This window comes from Candoia aspera, chromosome 1 (assembly GCF_035149785.1).
Source record: "Candoia aspera isolate rCanAsp1 chromosome 1, rCanAsp1.hap2, whole genome shotgun sequence".
Classification (NCBI taxonomy): Eukaryota; Metazoa; Chordata; class Lepidosauria; order Squamata; family Boidae; genus Candoia; species Candoia aspera.
The window spans coordinates 54,588,615-54,605,722 of record NC_086153.1 but is presented as its reverse complement, the minus strand read 5'-3'; the positions used below and the strand labels follow the sequence as shown (position 1 = coordinate 54,605,722).

The 17,108-nt window shown below is 39.9% G+C and overlaps 1 protein-coding gene across 4 annotated transcripts in view; it reads left to right on the top strand.

Moving 5' to 3' along the window:
• Positions 1-17,108, top strand: part of CDC42BPA (CDC42 binding protein kinase alpha) — a 235,779-nt gene that overhangs the window by 164,365 nt on the left and 54,306 nt on the right. For all 4 annotated transcript variants that reach the window (XM_063304306.1, XM_063304323.1, XM_063304317.1 and 1 more), the window contains exons 18-21: positions 4,240-4,345; positions 5,520-5,668; positions 7,107-7,198; positions 12,465-12,541. In XM_063304306.1, the coding sequence (XP_063160376.1) occupies positions 4,240-4,345; positions 5,520-5,668; positions 7,107-7,198; positions 12,465-12,541 (424 nt within the window). The remainder of the gene's footprint in view (positions 1-4,239; positions 4,346-5,519; positions 5,669-7,106; positions 7,199-12,464; positions 12,542-17,108) is intronic.

Genomic DNA, 17,108 nt, shown 5'->3' with positions numbered 1-17,108 from the left:
AGGCGCAGGATCCAGGGTCAAGGTGGGATGCGGGTTTGTGGCTGGGCTTGGAGGAAAGCTCCAGAGTCTCGGGGCAAGGAATGGAAGCCGGATTAGGTGAACTGTTGTCTCTGACAACCTTCTCTGGGTTTGGACACTCTTTATATTTTCAATTTTCACACTGCTTGGACACGGGAGCAATCAGGATGCTTGCTGTTCCGCGTGCTTTTCCATCCTCCTATCACGCTGCTGGGAGGTGGCTGTTGTTCTGCCTCCTTTTCTCCACCAATCAGTGACTCCATATCTCACACGCATGTCCTGGCTCTGCCTCCCCTTCTGGCTCGAACCCCATCCCTTCCACTTCATCCAATTCCTCCTCCATCCTGATACTATCCCTGCCCCCCGCAGAACCTGTTTCCCCCTGCGTTTGGGGCCCAGGTTTATGCGAGTATTGGCGATGGAATTGTGCCCGTAAGGGAGCATGAACATTGGACGCATCCTCCCAGGAGTACTCATCGAGGCCGTAACCTTTCCAATCAATTAAATATTGGAGATGGCTGTGGCAGCTGCACAAGTCCAGAATGCGGGCAACCTCGTATTCGGGTTCCCCTTGAATGTCGATTGGTGGAGGTGGAGGTTTGATGGATCTGTGTGCGCTAGTGAGCGATGCAGGAATCAGCAGGGACGTTTGGAAGATGGGGTGGACCCAGATGCAGGGTGGCAGCATCAGACAGAAGGTGACCAGGTTGATAATGGGCTCTACTGGAAAAGGCCCCAAAAAGTGGTGATCTAATTTCTGGGAGGGGCGTAAAGGAGGCAAGGTGCTTGGTGGAAAGCCATACCAGATCTCCGATTGTCAACTGCCTTCCAATGACGGTCGGCAAACTGCTTGTAGTCCTCCTTGGCCTTCTCTAACTGCTTGTGCAGGACCTAATGACTGGCTTGTAGCTGCTGGAAGAACCGGTTGGCAGCAGGTAAAGAGGAATCTGGGGCAGAGAGAGGGAAGAACCAGGAGTGGAAACCATAGTTGGCCAGAAACAGAGACATTTGTGTAGATGTGTGCTGTGTGTTATTGTAAGCGAACTCTGCTTCTGCTAACAGGTCCGCCCAATTGTCCTGCTGAAAGATCACATAACAGCACAGATACTGTTCTAGAATGGCATTCACTCATTTAGTTCCCCTGTCCAATTCCGGGTGGTAGGCCAACGACAGGTGGTGTTGGATGCCCAGATTCTTAAGAAGGGCATTCCAGAATTGAGCAGTGAACTGCAAACTGCGATCTGAGACTACACTTCTTGCCAACCCGTGCAGTCTGAAGATATGTGTAATGTACAATCGTGTGGTTTCCTGCACAGCAGGTAACCCTGAACATGCAATAAAGTGAGCCAACTTTGTCATCGTATCCACTACGACCAGAATGGTTGAGGCACCATTGGATCTCGGAAGGTCTGTAATAAAGTCCATGGATACAGTATCCCAGGGCCGCCTCGGAGTGGGGAATGACTTAAGGAAGCCTGGGGGTTTCCGGTCAGGTTCTTGGTGTGACAGCACTTTGGACAAGATGCCACATATTGCTTTATATCATCCCGAATGCACAGCCATCAGAACTCTCAGGAGAGTAGATGGAGAGTTTTAAAGAACCCGAAGTGACCAGCAGCAGGACTGTCATGGCATAACTGCAAAACCACCCCCCGGAGCTTCCCAGCTGGCACAAAATAGCGCCCCCGAAAACACAGTATGTCCTGGACCCAGGTGCAAGGTTTTGGTTGTGTCTCTGACAGTTGTGTGAGTTCATGTTTCTGTTTTCTTACGGACGGGTCTTGCTATTGTTGAGTGCAAATCTGTTGGTGATCTAACGGGGCGATTATTGCCACGAACCTTTCTAAGGGAATGACAGGCTGGAGCGGTGCTTGAGTCTCGAGACAGTTGTACTCAGGTTTTTGAGAGAGAGCGTCTGCTCGCTGGTTTCGACCTCAGGGAATATACTGTATGTCACTGTACAATTGAACTGTGAGAAGAACAAGGACCAGCGGATCTGTCACTGGTTCAATTTCCTCACGGTTTTCAGGTGCTCAAGGTTCTGGTGATCTGTCCTGGTCTGACTAAGCACACAACACCAGGAGTGTCTATAAATGTTGAACCTTCAATAATAACAGCAGTTATACAGACAATTCGGTATTTTTTGCAAGGCCAGGAGAATGGCTGTTGCAGGCCCAAGGCAAGGCCCAGGAAAATGGCTGTCACAGAATCAAGGCAAGGCCCAGGAAAAGGCTGTCACAGAATCAAGGCAAGGCCCAGGAAATGCTGTCACAGAATCAAGGCAAGGCCCAGGAAATGCTGTCACAGGAGCAAAGCACGGCCCAAGAAATGCTGTCACAGGAGCAAGGCAAGACCCAGGAAAGGCTGTCTAGTTTGGAGCTGAGGCAAGGCAAGTGGAGCTTACTGGTACCGGGTTCAAGATAGGCATCGAGGAGCAATCCAGCATGGAGTCCGGGCAAGGCGCCGGATCCAGGTAAGGCCTAGGGTCAAGGTGGGATGCAGGTTCACGGCTGGGCTCGGAGGAACGCTCCAGAGTCTCAGGGCAAGGAATGGAAGCCGAATTAGGCGAACGGTTGTCTCCGACAACCTTCTCCGGCTTCAGACGCTCTTTATATTTCCAATTTTCGTACCTCTTGGATGCAGGAGCCAATTGGGACACTCGCTGTGCCATGCACTTTTCCACCCTCCTATCACACATGCTGGCAGGTGGCTGTGGTTCTGCCTACTTTCCTCCGCCAATCGGCTCCATATCTCAGCGCTCACGTCCTGGCTCCGCTTCCCCTTCCGGTTCAAACCCCATCCCTTCCTCTTTGTCTGATTCCAACTCCATCCTGACACCCTCTAGCAACTTAAAGTATTAAATACAATTAAAAAGGGGGGGGGCAAAGGGCTAATTCAAAAGCCATGGGGGAAAAGCGAAAGTCTTTCCGTTATCAATATTTATAAAAAGTATCCAATCCTCGTTTTAAAAAGAAACAGTAGTAAGCACTTTCCCACAGGAGCCATAAGACAGAATTACAGTTCCAGCAAAACAGATTCATTAGTCCCCCAAAATTAAAAAATTAAAAATATTAACAAATCCAAAAAAAAAAAATTCCTTTGCTTCTTAGAAGGTATATATACAGTCTCAACTTTCAGTTTCTTTTGACCAGACCATAAATCCTCCCAAGTAGATACATTTTATATTAATAGTTAGTCCCAAAAATAATGAGAAATTCACCAAGAGAAATTACATTTCTGTGTTGAAGAAAGCTTCTCTTAAGTAGAAAATTAGAAAGCAAATAAGTGATTTTAGAAATGGGGTGGCCAGTTCTAGTGTCCTTATTTCGGCTTCAGCGCAGCTTGGAAAAGGTGACAGCCCCGCCTCTCAGCTGCTCCACTCACCAGTTGACCGCTGAACCCAGTTTCACGATCCGCTGATGAGTAGCTGCTCTCCAGAGGGCATGAGGGACAATTTGTGGAATTCTCCTTTATCCAGAGAATACTTCTGGGCTCAAAGGGGTCCTGCCTGAGCCACAAAAAGCATCAGCCTGTCGGTTTGAGCCACAGAGATTGCAAGGAACAGGTCAATCCGCCATTTTCCCTCACCAGAAGTCTTCTATAGCTGAATAAAACAAATACAATGCTCTCACAGATTCAAACTTAATAACATCATATTAAACAACTTAGAAAATCTGGTGTTACACTACCTTTTAAAAGCATTGTCTTTTGGTTCAGACTCATTCCTACTGAAATAAGAACTGTGCTGGTTGTTATACCCTTTGATTCTTAGTCATCAGAAGAAATCAAGAAAAGTTGAAGGGCAGTACAGTGGGTGGCCAAATTTGGCTGATCCCAAAAAAGCTAAATAGAGTTGGATCTAGCTATCACTTGGATGGGAGGCCAGGAAATCCCAAGAATGTAATCTAGATTGGAAAATTGAAAAACCATCCTGGAAGAAGGCAGTTTCAAACCAGTTTCATGTTGCTGTCGTGTAGTGAACAGGCACTGACCTCAGCTTGAGGGAATTGTTATTTTTCTTCTATCAGTATTTCAAAAGTAATATATTTGTTACACGCTGAGGTTCAGCTAATGGGGAATTATTTCATAAACATATTTAATTGTGTTAAGATTTCACTGCAGTTTTCCTCAACTTCTTTATTTTACTTTCTAATTTAATGATCACATTAAAATATAGCCCTTAGCTTTTCTAATGTTTTTATCTCTTCATTGTTTGGGCAGGGTGAGTGATGAAAAAGATGCTCGAGGCTATCTTCAAGCCTTAGCCTCCAAAATGACTGAAGAACTAGAGGCACTGAAGAGCTCCAGCTTGGGTGCCAGGGCAACAGTAAGCTTTGGATTTTCTGCATGATACTCGTTCTGACAATTTCTTGTGCCATCAAATAAATGCTTACTGTAAGCTGTATCAACTGTTGTACCAGTTTAGAAGCACTAGATATCCAGGCACTCAACTTCTTATGCACTGTGTAGTTTTCTAATTCAGAAAAATCACTGAATGCCTGTATCAATACTCTGTATAAATCATTGCAAGCTATAGCATGGAAGTGTTCGTAAACACATACAAAGTTTACATTTTTCTTTGGGCTTAATTAAACTTAATACAGGAAATTCATGATATGATTTCCCCCATTTAAAAAAAAAATAATGGCAGCTATAGGAGAGCTCAATCTTGCTTGTGCCGCTGTTGTTGTTGTTTTTGTTGCTACTGCTATTAAAATTGTATCCCTACCAAAAGCAGTTATTTGTAAACCTCATAGGAACTATATGAAATAGTCTGGAACACAACATGGAGAAAGTTGTGTAAACTGCCACTACAGTTCTGTCTGGTTTCTCCCTGGTTCCTTTTTTAATTCATGAAACTGAAATATGCCCTTAGCTGTCTCTAGAACAACAAGTGTGTTATTCATTATATTTAAAAAAATCCACTAGAGAGTAATTATTAAATAAATTTGAGTGAGAGGATAAGAGTGACAGAATTTTTCTCAGAAAATGATTTTTTTTTCTCTCTGTAAAGAAGTCTTTTAATACTTAATGTAGTCTTCGGCACGAAGTATTTAATAGCATAACTATTATGCCAGTGACACCGTGCTTTTATTATTTAGAATAAAAAAGATAATTCACTTCATGTGATGCTTTCACTGATGAAAGGGGAGCGGGAGACTGTTGGCTGATTCCCTCTGTCCCTTACACCCTTCCTCTTGGAAAGCTCCAAAATGTTCAAAGATCCTCCAGAATCTTGGGGGAGAGGGTTCCAAATGGGAAAATAAGCAAACAAACAAACAAAAAACAAATACCACCACCTACCTCCCTTTTCTTCCACCAGTACGTCCACTGGATTTTGGTCCATTACGTAAACAGTAAGTACCGTATCAAGAAAAGACAGGTCTGGATCCACCCCAATATTGAAGAGGAGATACTACAGCTTTTGTTGGAGTTTTAGATATTAAAGTGTAATCAGGAAACTCAAAAACTAACAATATTTAATAACACTTTCTTTTTAGGATATGCCTTGGAAGATGCGTCGCTTTGCGAAACTAGATATGTCTGCAAGGTTAGAACTACAGTCAGCACTTGATGCAGAAATACGAGCCAAGCAAGCCATTCAGGAAGAGTTAAATAAAGTTAAAGCTTGTAATATTGCAACAGAATGGTAAGATTTAGTGATACCTTTTAAGATTGAGGCAGCTTATGATGATATTTTTGTTGAGAGTCATCCTGATCAATTCTGAATTGTATTAGCCTTCAAAAACTGTATATAATAGTTTGATGGCCTGCCATAAAATCCCAGGTTATCCGTTTATAATTTGCAATTTATTTGAAAATTGCTTCCTGAAAAAGATTGAAAGACTTTAGCTGAAAATAAAATGTGTGTCATCTTTACATCCTTAATAAGAGTAACATATAATATTCCTATGACATTCATATTAGAATGCCTGATGAATTCTAACAATTGTTTTCCAATTTTGGTCATTCAGTCTCCTTTACTGATTAGAAGTAGTTACTAGAAAATTGTCTGTTCTTGGTCAGAAGCAATATAAAATCTTATTTAAAAAAGAAATATTAGTTGTATTAGAAAGCAGTTGTAATGGTAAGAGTTCTACATAGTTTTCCCTACAACAAATTATCCTTATAAATAAATATGCTGTGATACTAGAATGCAGTATGGTAATACTTCTTTTACATGATGAAAAGTTCCTGCATACAGTTTACAGTAAACCATTATATACTGTAGAGAAAGGTTTAAAACCTTCAATCATTAGAATGATATTTATATATGTTAAAAATGTTTAAGTAAGCATGTAGTTCAAGAATAGGTACATAGGCATCCAGTGCAAAATACAAAGACAAAAAAAATTGACAAAACATGCATCACAGTGTAACAGTGCAAACCCAGTCTTTTGCACATGTGTCCTGACAGAACACAAATATATAAGTCACATTTTGTCTTTTGGCCCTGTGTTCCCCATCCCCCACAGGAGAGCAATATAGTGCCTTCGGGTACCAGAGTGCCTCTGGGTACCACTCTTGGATTCTGCCAAGTTGTCAGCCATATGCTTTTTTATTAAGTACGTTAATAATTTACAAAGGTGGTTCTGGGGCCCCAAAGAGATTTTTAGAACATTGAAGTGTGAGTTGTTGCAACCTAGTATTTCATCTGAAAGAGTGCAAAGAAAAAAAATGCAAGGGTCAGTTGGTGGGGTAGAAAATAGACATCTGGGCAACTGGAAGTTTGCACTGTGGCAATTATATTGTGATCATTCACAGCATATAGCCCCTCCCTCCTTTCTGCCCACTCATGCAAATATCATAATCCAAATCGATCAGTGATAATTTTTAAAATAATCATAATATCTTCTTGTTCCATTGGATGCTTATAAAATAAAATCACAAGCCAAATGGAAGTCATTATTTTATTTTTCAAGCTTACTTATTGAAATCAAACTCTTTTATCCATTTTTATATTATCTTTTGTTTAATAGTGAGACTTAACTGGAATTTTCCTAGTTGGAGGGCACTGCAAACAAATTTCAAACATATCTTGATCCTTACTAACTGGGTGTCTCTCTTTTTGTTTTGTTTGTGTAAAGCAAACTACAGGAATCTGAAAAGAAGAACTCTGAGCTGTTATCAGAAATAGACAGACTGAAAAAAGAGACGGAAGAACTCCAGTCAGAAAAGGGTATGGGAATTGACATCCAAATAAAGATGTCTCTTCCAAGGTGGCGGGTACATCTTATCAAATCAGTATGTCCACTTACAGAGTGCTGACAGAATCTGTATTTTGAAGATTCTGGCTCTTAAAGTGTCATCATAGCCCTGTTATGATAAGATGTACCCACAGCTGTTACAAAAATACAGAATTAAATTTATCTTATGTACTCTTGGCATACTTGAAATACATTTTTTTAGATACTGTTTTTGTTTGTGCATTTATAGTCACTGTATGCTGGCTAAAAATATGCAATACCATATAATTTTATTTTCTTAAGCATGAGACTGGCTAATTCTTAATTCATTTTTCAATTATCTAGTACTATTCAGATATCAGGTATATGGCATAGAAAAGAACTTACGTAAAATGTATAGTCTTTTGACATTTGGTCATTGTAAGCTAAAATCTATTTGCTCAATTAAGACTTATGAAGAGTTCTCCAGAGTAAACCTTTTACAGGAAGTTAAATATTGATAATTGAATTAATGCAGTTGAAAATGTTATGGAGTAGATATTTTCTTGAGTTGTTAGTTTCTTTTTCTGTGACTTTGAAAAACACTGTTATTATGGCTTTACAGAATCAAGATATATGATTGGTTACTTGGGTTTAATATGCATACTTTTCATTAGACTGCATCCTCTAACAAGTAATTCTTTAATTGGCTGTTCTTTAAAATGTGCTGGGATAAAGAGCATGCCATAAATTATATGGTAGCATAGTGTTGCAGTGTACTGGTTGGCTGATTGTATAATTTATTTTAAGGAAGAGAAGCCCACCCCTCATATTTTCTTCATCTGTTACCTTTTGGGAAGAGAAAGCTTAGAAAGCAACTATAGAGCATTATCATAGAAGAGCTAATTTTGTGAGAAGGCTTGGAAATGGACCTCTAAATGTGATAGAACCTATATCTGATTATAAAAATTATGATAGACCAACCTTATACAGTCCGGTTTGTGAATGGAAGCTAAGTATATCTTATTCAAAGGATCCTATTTTACAGCTATCACAGTACAGGAGTAGTATATATTGCATCAGAACTGAAGGTTTAAAAGTAGCATTATATTAGCACTGATAAGGCAAGGTGAAAGAATAAATCTCAGAGCCAAATGCAAAGGACAGGATGCATACTGGGGATAGGATTCAGTTATTTTCTTTTCATTTCATGTCATGAAGATTGCGAGACAAAACACATGTACAAAATATGTCTTTTGTACATTGAAAGAATTTAGGATTGTGAAGTAAATTAAGGCTTTCCTGTCAGTTCTGGCAAAAGTCTGCATCTTCTACTGTGTGAAAGATACTTGGATTCGTTTAATTTATTTTTCTATTCTAGTTCTGATTCTATGTAGAACATGGTTTCTTCTTCAGATCGTGAGACTGTTGAAGGTACTTGCAACTAGGGGATTGTGCAAAATGGGCAAAGCTGTTCTGCCAATTGTCCAGGCAGTGATCAGGTGCCCAGACAATTGGTTCTTTTAGATCCAGAGACAATAAGCACACCAGTGAATAAAGAGATGTTAAGCTTTATTATTAACTTAAGCAAACAGATTTAAACAGAAACACAGTTTAAGCAGATTAAACAGAAGCATAAAAAGCATAGCATAAAGAAAGAAAAAACATAACATACCAAGCAAGTTGATACCCAATCTCCCATAGGCTGTCAGGAACCCCATAGTAATAACAGTGGAGATACCCCAGGGCGGCTTAATTTCCACAGCACCCAGCGCTCAGGTCTGTGCAGAAGCTCCCCAGCTCAAAAGGCAAACCAAAGGAGGGCCTTTGCAAAGCTTCATGTTGTGCACCAGTTACGCCCTTTCCTGGATTGGGAGGCTCTTCAAACAGTCACTCATGCCCTTGTTATCTCCCACATAGACTACTGCAGTGCGTTCTACATAGGGCTACCCTTGAAAAGTATCTGGAACCTACAGCTGGTCCAGAACACAGCCGTGGGTTATTTTTGGTGCCCCTGGATCAGCACACATAACCTCTTTACTGGCGAGCTGCACTGTGTACCAGTCTGCTTCCAGGTCCAATTTGAGGTTTTGGTTATCACCTTTAAAGCCCTACATGGCATGGGGCCATGTTACCTGAGGGACCGCCTCTTCCCCATTACATCAGCCCATCCCACCTGATCATGCAGAGAGGGCATGCTGTGGACCCTGTCTACGAGAGAATTTCATTTGGTGAGGTCCAGGAAGCGGGCCTTCTCTGCAGTAGCTCCCGCCCTGTGGAACATGCTGCCCCCGGAAGTGAGGTTAGCCCCGTCGCTCCTGGCCTGTGTTAGAGAGGTTCTGCTGAACTGCGCCTGCCAGACTTTCAGCTAAAGCAAAGCCTGTAACAATCTCAGTGTTCTGGTTTCAGATGAAACAAAATCTGAAGTGATCTTGCCAGGCAAGTACAGTAAGGCTAGCCTACCTTGCCCCTCTCTCTCCTCCCTTTTTGCATGGCCTGTGCACTACCTTACCTCCCAGTCTTTCCAGGATCTTCTTTTCCCTCTCTCCTCTTAGCCACAGGTGCTACATTCTACCACCAACACCTTTGGCTTTTTCCTGCCCCCCACCCCAAACATATCTGTCCAGAATATCCATCCTTCGGTCAATATCCAGATCAAAAATGTAGGACTGTGAAGTAAATTAATCCTTTTCTGACTTTTCTGGTTCTACTAATGCATTTATAGTATATGAAGCTAAAAATCTGTATCTTCTATGAAGGTTAGTGAATGTTGGTCTAAGCAAAGACCACTTGAAACTGGTTCTTTATTTGTTGTTGTTGGTTTGTTTGCTTGTTACAGAACAATTTGCATATCCCTGTTTACAATAGTTGTTTCCCCAGAGATCTATATGCTTACATTCAAGCAATCCTATATTAAAGGTCTTTAGTTCAGATCCATATGCACCTGAACTTCAGTCTCTCCTTTGCATATCCTATCCGCTCCTTTGTTTTACTCCAGCAGAGAAGCAGTGTTTCTCTCTGTCTACTGAACCTGGCCCTCCAATAGCTCAGAGGCAGGATAGGAAACTACTTGTACATCATTAGGGGATTTACCATAAAGAAGATTAGCACTTATTTCTGACTTACAATAATTTAACAATAGTAAGTAAAATGCATGTAAAAATTCAAAAGAATTTTCTGACTTTCATTCAGACTCAGTATTCCTTTTTTAATAAGTAGGTATCTTTAGCCATGTATTTCTGCAGCTCTGTATACCAATTTTAGAACAACCACAGAATTCCATGTTTATAGTTGCTCTGGTCCGTATGCAAGTCAATTCTACAGCTCATGTATTACAATAAATAACACCCCTTTTAACAGCATTTTCCATCTCTAACTTAGAGGTGCAAAAATATCCCTTTTAACACCTTTTTTTTAACTTTTATCCCACCTTTTTTTCTCATATACAACTCAAAGTGGCAAACATACCAATACACCTTCCTCCTCCTATTTTTCCCACAACAACAACCCTGTGAGGTGAGTTGGGCTGAAAAAGAGTGGCTGGCCCAAGGTCACCCAGACAGTTTTTCATGCCTTACGGTTTTTAAGGCAGGACTAGAACTCATGGTCTCCTGGTTTGTAGGCCAACACCTTAACCACTACACCAAACTGGCTCCTTAATTCCACCTTCTCCTTATTGTTTTACACTGGAATTAGCTAATGGATCCTACGTTTCTCATTAAAACCAGGAGAAAATACCCCCAAATCACATTATACTGTGCCCCCCAATAACGATACAATTGCCTTACTGCCCAAACTTTTTCACTTTTCCAGCATTACTCAAAGCATGCCTGCTGTTGTTTTGTCCAACATGGTGATCTCATTTAGTTTATAGCAACAGGTCCTTTAGGATGCCTATTCTGCATAAAGAAAGTCAAATGTGAAGTTTGCCTCAAACCTTCTCTGTTGAATACTAGATGTAAAGCTGCCGGATGTGAGCTACAAAAATTGGAGTTACTGCCATTTATTTATTTATCAAATTTTGTCACCGCCCATCTCCCCCAAAAGAGGGACTCTGGGCGGTTTACAATAAAGTATGTCCATCCAGATTATCTGGGTTATCTGGACATCCAGATTTGTGCAGCCCAGATCTGGTAGCCATGAGCTCAAGTTGGTGACAGCAGATGGTTTATGAGGCTTACAAACTCTCGTACTAATTTGTATCTCGTTGGATACATTTATCTTATATACACATTTGATTGCTTTAGTTGTGTCAACCAGAACAAATCACATAAATGTATGGTTGCCTTGAAGCATATTTTTAAAGACAGTTTTCTCAGTGGGACAGAATAATTGCTTTGGGATTAAGTTCCTGTTACAGGAAGGACCAGATTTTTTTCAAACAGAAATTAATAATTCAATTAATAATTCAACAGTCTCTCCAACTTCCTTCAGTACAATAGGCAAAGCCTCCAAATTGAGCTTGAGTCCTGGTAGCTTTTGGGAATAGTGATGCAGTTTTCTTGGCAATAGTACTGAAATGGTTCGCCATTTCTTTTTTTCTGAGATGTTTTTCAACTTTCTAATCTAATCTGTAGTTCAGAGATGCCCTGATAGTAGAATGGATAGTATGGATAGTATATTGAAGTACTGATCAGGCTCGTTCTTGCTTAGCTTCCAATCTCAAACAAGATCAGCTAGATTATATTTAATAATAGCAGGATTTTTGCTGGATTTTTAATTGAGACTCTCATTATTTCAGCAGCAAGAAAGTTTATTTATCTCTTTCCTTTCTATTTTGAGCACAAGGCAGGAAGGAACACAGTAACGGAACCTATGTGAACAAGTAGGTCAAATAGGGGACTTCTCAGTAAAAATGGAAAGGAAAAGTTTCCTTATATCACGTGTATTACTGATGTGCCATAGAAGGTAAAAAAAAATATGTGCTATTGTCAGTCCAGTTCCTCATGTTTTAATTGGGGAGATCTTCTGCAACAATTGGTATCAAAATACAGCAACTGTGAATAAGAACTTTGTTTTAAATCCTGAAAGGGCCATCACAGCAAATGGTTTCCATGAATTTATACTACTACCTTAAAGATTAAAGAGTGGGGAATATCCGGGTTGGCAAGACTGATTCTGCTCTGACTTGAATCCAAGTCCTCCCAGATCTCCCAACCCATAATATCTTTTGGGAACAATCTGATCTTAGGCAAAAAGCAACAACTCAAGAACAGCAACCAGTAGATAAGTATGTGATGGTCATTTTCTGTCAGTTAAAAACATGCTGCTGTTTTCCAGGAGTGAAACATCAAGACTCACAGAATTCTTTCTTGGCGTTTTTGAATGCACCTACCTCTGCTCTGGACCAGTTTGAAGTAAGTTATTCCATTTATTTGTTTATATTTTGATGTCGCAGAAGAATTAAGTTTATGGTCACTACTGCCTTGAAATAACTGTAGTTGTTACGTTGCAAAAAAATCAAGCTGCTTTGATTCATAAGGAATATTATTTACTTCTTTCATCATTTTCTGACATTGAGTAAAATTGCCATGCTAGATGTAAAAATGAGAATATTAAAAGTATTTTTGTGAGGCTTTTAATTCCAAATTCCATATGTCTCAACCCAAGCTTTATTTCAAATATGTTACAATATTTGAGAGCTTTCTTTTTTGCCATTATTTTAAAATTTTTGAAATATAACCCTAAAACAAGTTATCTGTAATATTCTTGGGATTAGAGGTAGTCCTCAGTTAATGATCACTCATTCAGCAACTGTTTGAAGTTACGATGGGGCTGAATGAGTAGTACGATATGGGGCATTTGGCAACCAGCTCGCATTTAACAACAGTTAAAGCGACCTGCAGTCACGTGATCACAATTTGTGGCCTTCCCTGCTGGTTTCCCACAAGCAAAGTCAATGGGGAAGTCATCAGGGAAGGTCACAAGTCGCTTGGGTAAGTCTCCCATGCCCAGCAACAGCCACCCCAAGCCTCATGTCGCTTGCACCGCACCAGCCCCTTGCATACCCTTGCACACTCTTACAAGCCCAGTAGCAGCCACCCTAATTTATCTTCAGGTACAGTCCCATTGTTCGTGGACATAGTATAACAAAGTGATTAAATATATCTGAAGTAGAGAAAAGCAAGAGAATATAGAACTCGGACAGAGATGGATTGCAGCCTTCAAGGGGGAGGGAGGTGATGATGGTACGAAGGTAAGGCCTAAGGGAAAGACACTTAGAAGCAAGAATTCACTGGAGAAGGAGGTTGACACTAATGTCCTTCCAGTTAAATATAGCTTATCTATCAATACATTTACTGTTTGGCAGTCATTTGTTAGTTTGGATATTAAAGCATGCTATCACAAAATCATGATAAATTTTACATTCCCCATTAATGATTACTTTGTTACCTAGTAATTGTCTTTAGTGTGGGTAAAAGACAGTGTGGGTATTACTTGTGGATTACAATCAATTAACAAAACCATGCAGAAGTTATGCTAAACAAAATAATCTGTTAGTTATTTCCAGTTTTTCTTTATTTGATTTCTCAATAGTATGGTGATGATGGTTGTTTTCACAAAACAGACATTTTCATCTATCTATTTCTATTTCTTTACTGCTCTATGCATTAAAATAGGATTCCTTTTCTTCTTCATCTTCTTCTTCATTGATTGATTTTATGGATGACGTAAGTCTTTCATCTCCAAATCCACAAATTATTCAGTAGAAAAACAGATTGATTTGGCAAATTCAGATGTAATGCAGTCATTTTAAGCCATCAAGAGCATGAAATTCAACAGAACAGTTCTGTGCTCCTGATGTGTCCGTGCTGTATAGTTTTCAGTATAATTTTTCATGGCATGGGCTAAGGGTTTTTGCATATGTGTCTTTTCATTTGCTATTTGAAGGAATTGAGATGCAAGACATGACTTGTTTCAAGGGACCACTCACACTCATTCTGGCCTGTTATTGATATTGCTTCATCAAAAGTCTACCATTAAGATCTGCTTCTACAATTCTTTTTTTAGTTTAGCTTGGGATGAGTGTGAATGTATGTTTTATTCACTTGCATGTCATTTTTTCTTTAAGGTTTTTTCTGTTCAGTTTATTTCTCTTCATTTTAGTGACTGTTGACTTTTTGGGATTCCAGATTAAAAACAGATACATAAACAATGTGGTGATTTCATCAGACATTATTGTATTTTAAAAATTGGGACAGTGAGAAAAATCTACTTGATTGGATAACAGAAAAGGGTCATTTCTAAACTGACTGCACTATTTTATATGTTCCTTTGCAATAGTTCAACATATTAAACATTAGTAGACTTTTGTTGATATATACACAGCTCGCTCTCTTTATGAATTGTTTTTTTGAAAATACTAAAAAAAACTGTAATCCCAGCTTTTTTATAATGTATTAAATAAAACTAGGTGGTTGAAATCTAATTACAACCATTGAACCATTGAGAACTGTATAGACAGAAGGTGTGGTTTATACTTATGTATCAATGACAATTTTTTTAATCAAGTGTATATGAAATTATTATGTCAGTAGTATTGTGGACAAGAATGAAATTGTAGTGTTGTAGTGCTCCTATATACAGTAACATCTTTCAGTATGACTTGAGTTTTAGATTTATCCTCACTATAAAGATGCTGGAGGATAGTGTTCACTGTTTTTGAGGCTGGATTAGAGTTTCTGCATCATGCAGAAAATATCACAGTGGTTTTCTGTTCAGAATAATTTAACAAATATGCTATCTTCTCCAAACAAAGGTCACACAATTCAGGTTTTTATGAGATTGTAACATTGGTTAAAAAGGCAAGTTTCTGATAGAATTGACTGAATAATGAATAGGTTCTTTCATCCATATTGATGCTGCTGAAAACCTTTAATTCTAAAATAGGCTGATTTCAGTAATTGGAAAGTAGTATGCATCCTTAAGTAAATAATAAATAGGCTTTGGGTGCTGTGTATAAATAAAGCAATGGCTTTGTGTAATGGTAATGCTAGCCTTCAGTTTGCAACAATAGCTTACCACAAAGAAGCAATTTCTATGTATTCCAGATTTAAAATAGCTTTTGTAGAGTATTTTTGTATGTGACTATCCCAAGATTTTGAGCCCACTTCTGCTTTTTCCCCCCATTTTACAATATGATGTAGACAATATGATACTTGCAGAGCCACCTCAACTCCAATAATAATAATGATCACAATAGTGTCTTAATAAAGTAAGACACAATGTCTCAGTGGTATTTATTTGTCACATTTATATCCTGCTGCAATCCAAAGACTCTCAGCAACTTCCAAAATGTGAAAAATTAGTTAAAACATCCACAGTACAATTCAACTTAATTTTTTTTAAGATCTACATATAAAATCATAACACAATAAATCAACCACAACAATCACAAAGAGAAAGGCATAAAAGAAAAAGTGAAAGAATAGATGATGGGGCAATCATGAACTCAGCTGGAACACTCTCCGAAAGAGATATTTTTGACATCCAACTAAAAGTCATCATGGACTGGTTAGTCTGATCTCCCTTGGGAGACTATTCCAAAGCACCGACACTGCCACTGAACAGCAGCACCTCCTGGCTTTGGCTCCTTACATCTCCCAGAAGTGCAGGACCAAGAGGCACATCTCCCTAGATGTTTTATGCCAATTCAGTTTGGAACAGGCAGTCCTGCTGATCCCAGGTACCAACCCATAAAAGACTTTATAGGTCGAACACAGCACGTTAAATTGAACCCAGAAACCAAATGACAACTGGTGCAGGGCCTGCAGTATTGGTGTTACATGTTCCCAATGTCAGGAACCAGTTAAGGCATGGGCTACCACATCCTGGACTAGCTGCAGCTTCTAAGCATTGTTTAAAGGCATCCCCATATAGAGCACTTTACAATAGTTTGAATGGTAATGAGGGTATGAGTTACTCTAGCTAGATCTTCCCATACCAAGTAAGGCCACAGTTGGTGCACCAGCTGAAACTGGGCCAAAGTCTTCTAGCCACAGCCTTCACTTACTGCTTGAGCAGGAGCCACAAGTCCAGAAGGAGCCCCAAATCATGAATCTGCTCCCTCATAGGTAGTACAAGCCCATCTCAAGATAACTTTGGTGTTGATAGAGAATTGTGATGAACAAACAGCAATTCCATCTTGCTTAGGTTCAACTTCAGTTTATTCTCTCCCACTGAGACCCTTACAGCCTCCAAGCACCAAGGTAAGATGTCAATAGCATCTCCTTACAGCGGGGAGTGGTAGTGTAAAGCTAGGTATTGTCATGAGTAAGGATGGCGAGCAGGGGGCTCCTTTCCAGACTGTTAAGCGCATGCGTAGCACTGAGGAATTGGTGAGCCATTCCAAGAGGCACAGATTGGGACTGCCTTAATCTGCGGGGTTTATATGGCTGGGTTTTTCCCACGCTTGTTCTGTTTGTTAGGATTACTGTTATGTATTAGCAATAAAACATTAGAGAACAGTTCCCTGTCTCAGAGTGTTTCCTGGGAGTCAGGACAGGTATCATCAGTATACTGATGATATAACACCCCATACTTTCAGATGACCTCTTCCAGTAGCTTCATATAGATGTTAAATAGCAGGGGAGAGAGGACTGAACCCTGTGGCACCCTGTAAGTCAGAGGCCACTGAGCTGACCTCCCATGTGCCACTACATACTGAACCCATCCACTGAGGAAGAAGTGGGACTACTATAAAATAATGCCTCCAATCCCAAATCCCTGCAGACAATCCAGTAAGATATCATCGTATCAAAATGAGCACCAGAGTTCCAACATAGGTAATCCATGAGAGAAACCACTGCTGTCTCACTCTTGTATCTGGGCCTGAACCCTGACTGAACAGGGACCAGATAATCCATATGTCCTAAGGCACCGTGTTGCTGCTTTGTCACCACCAACTCAATAACCTTTCCCCAA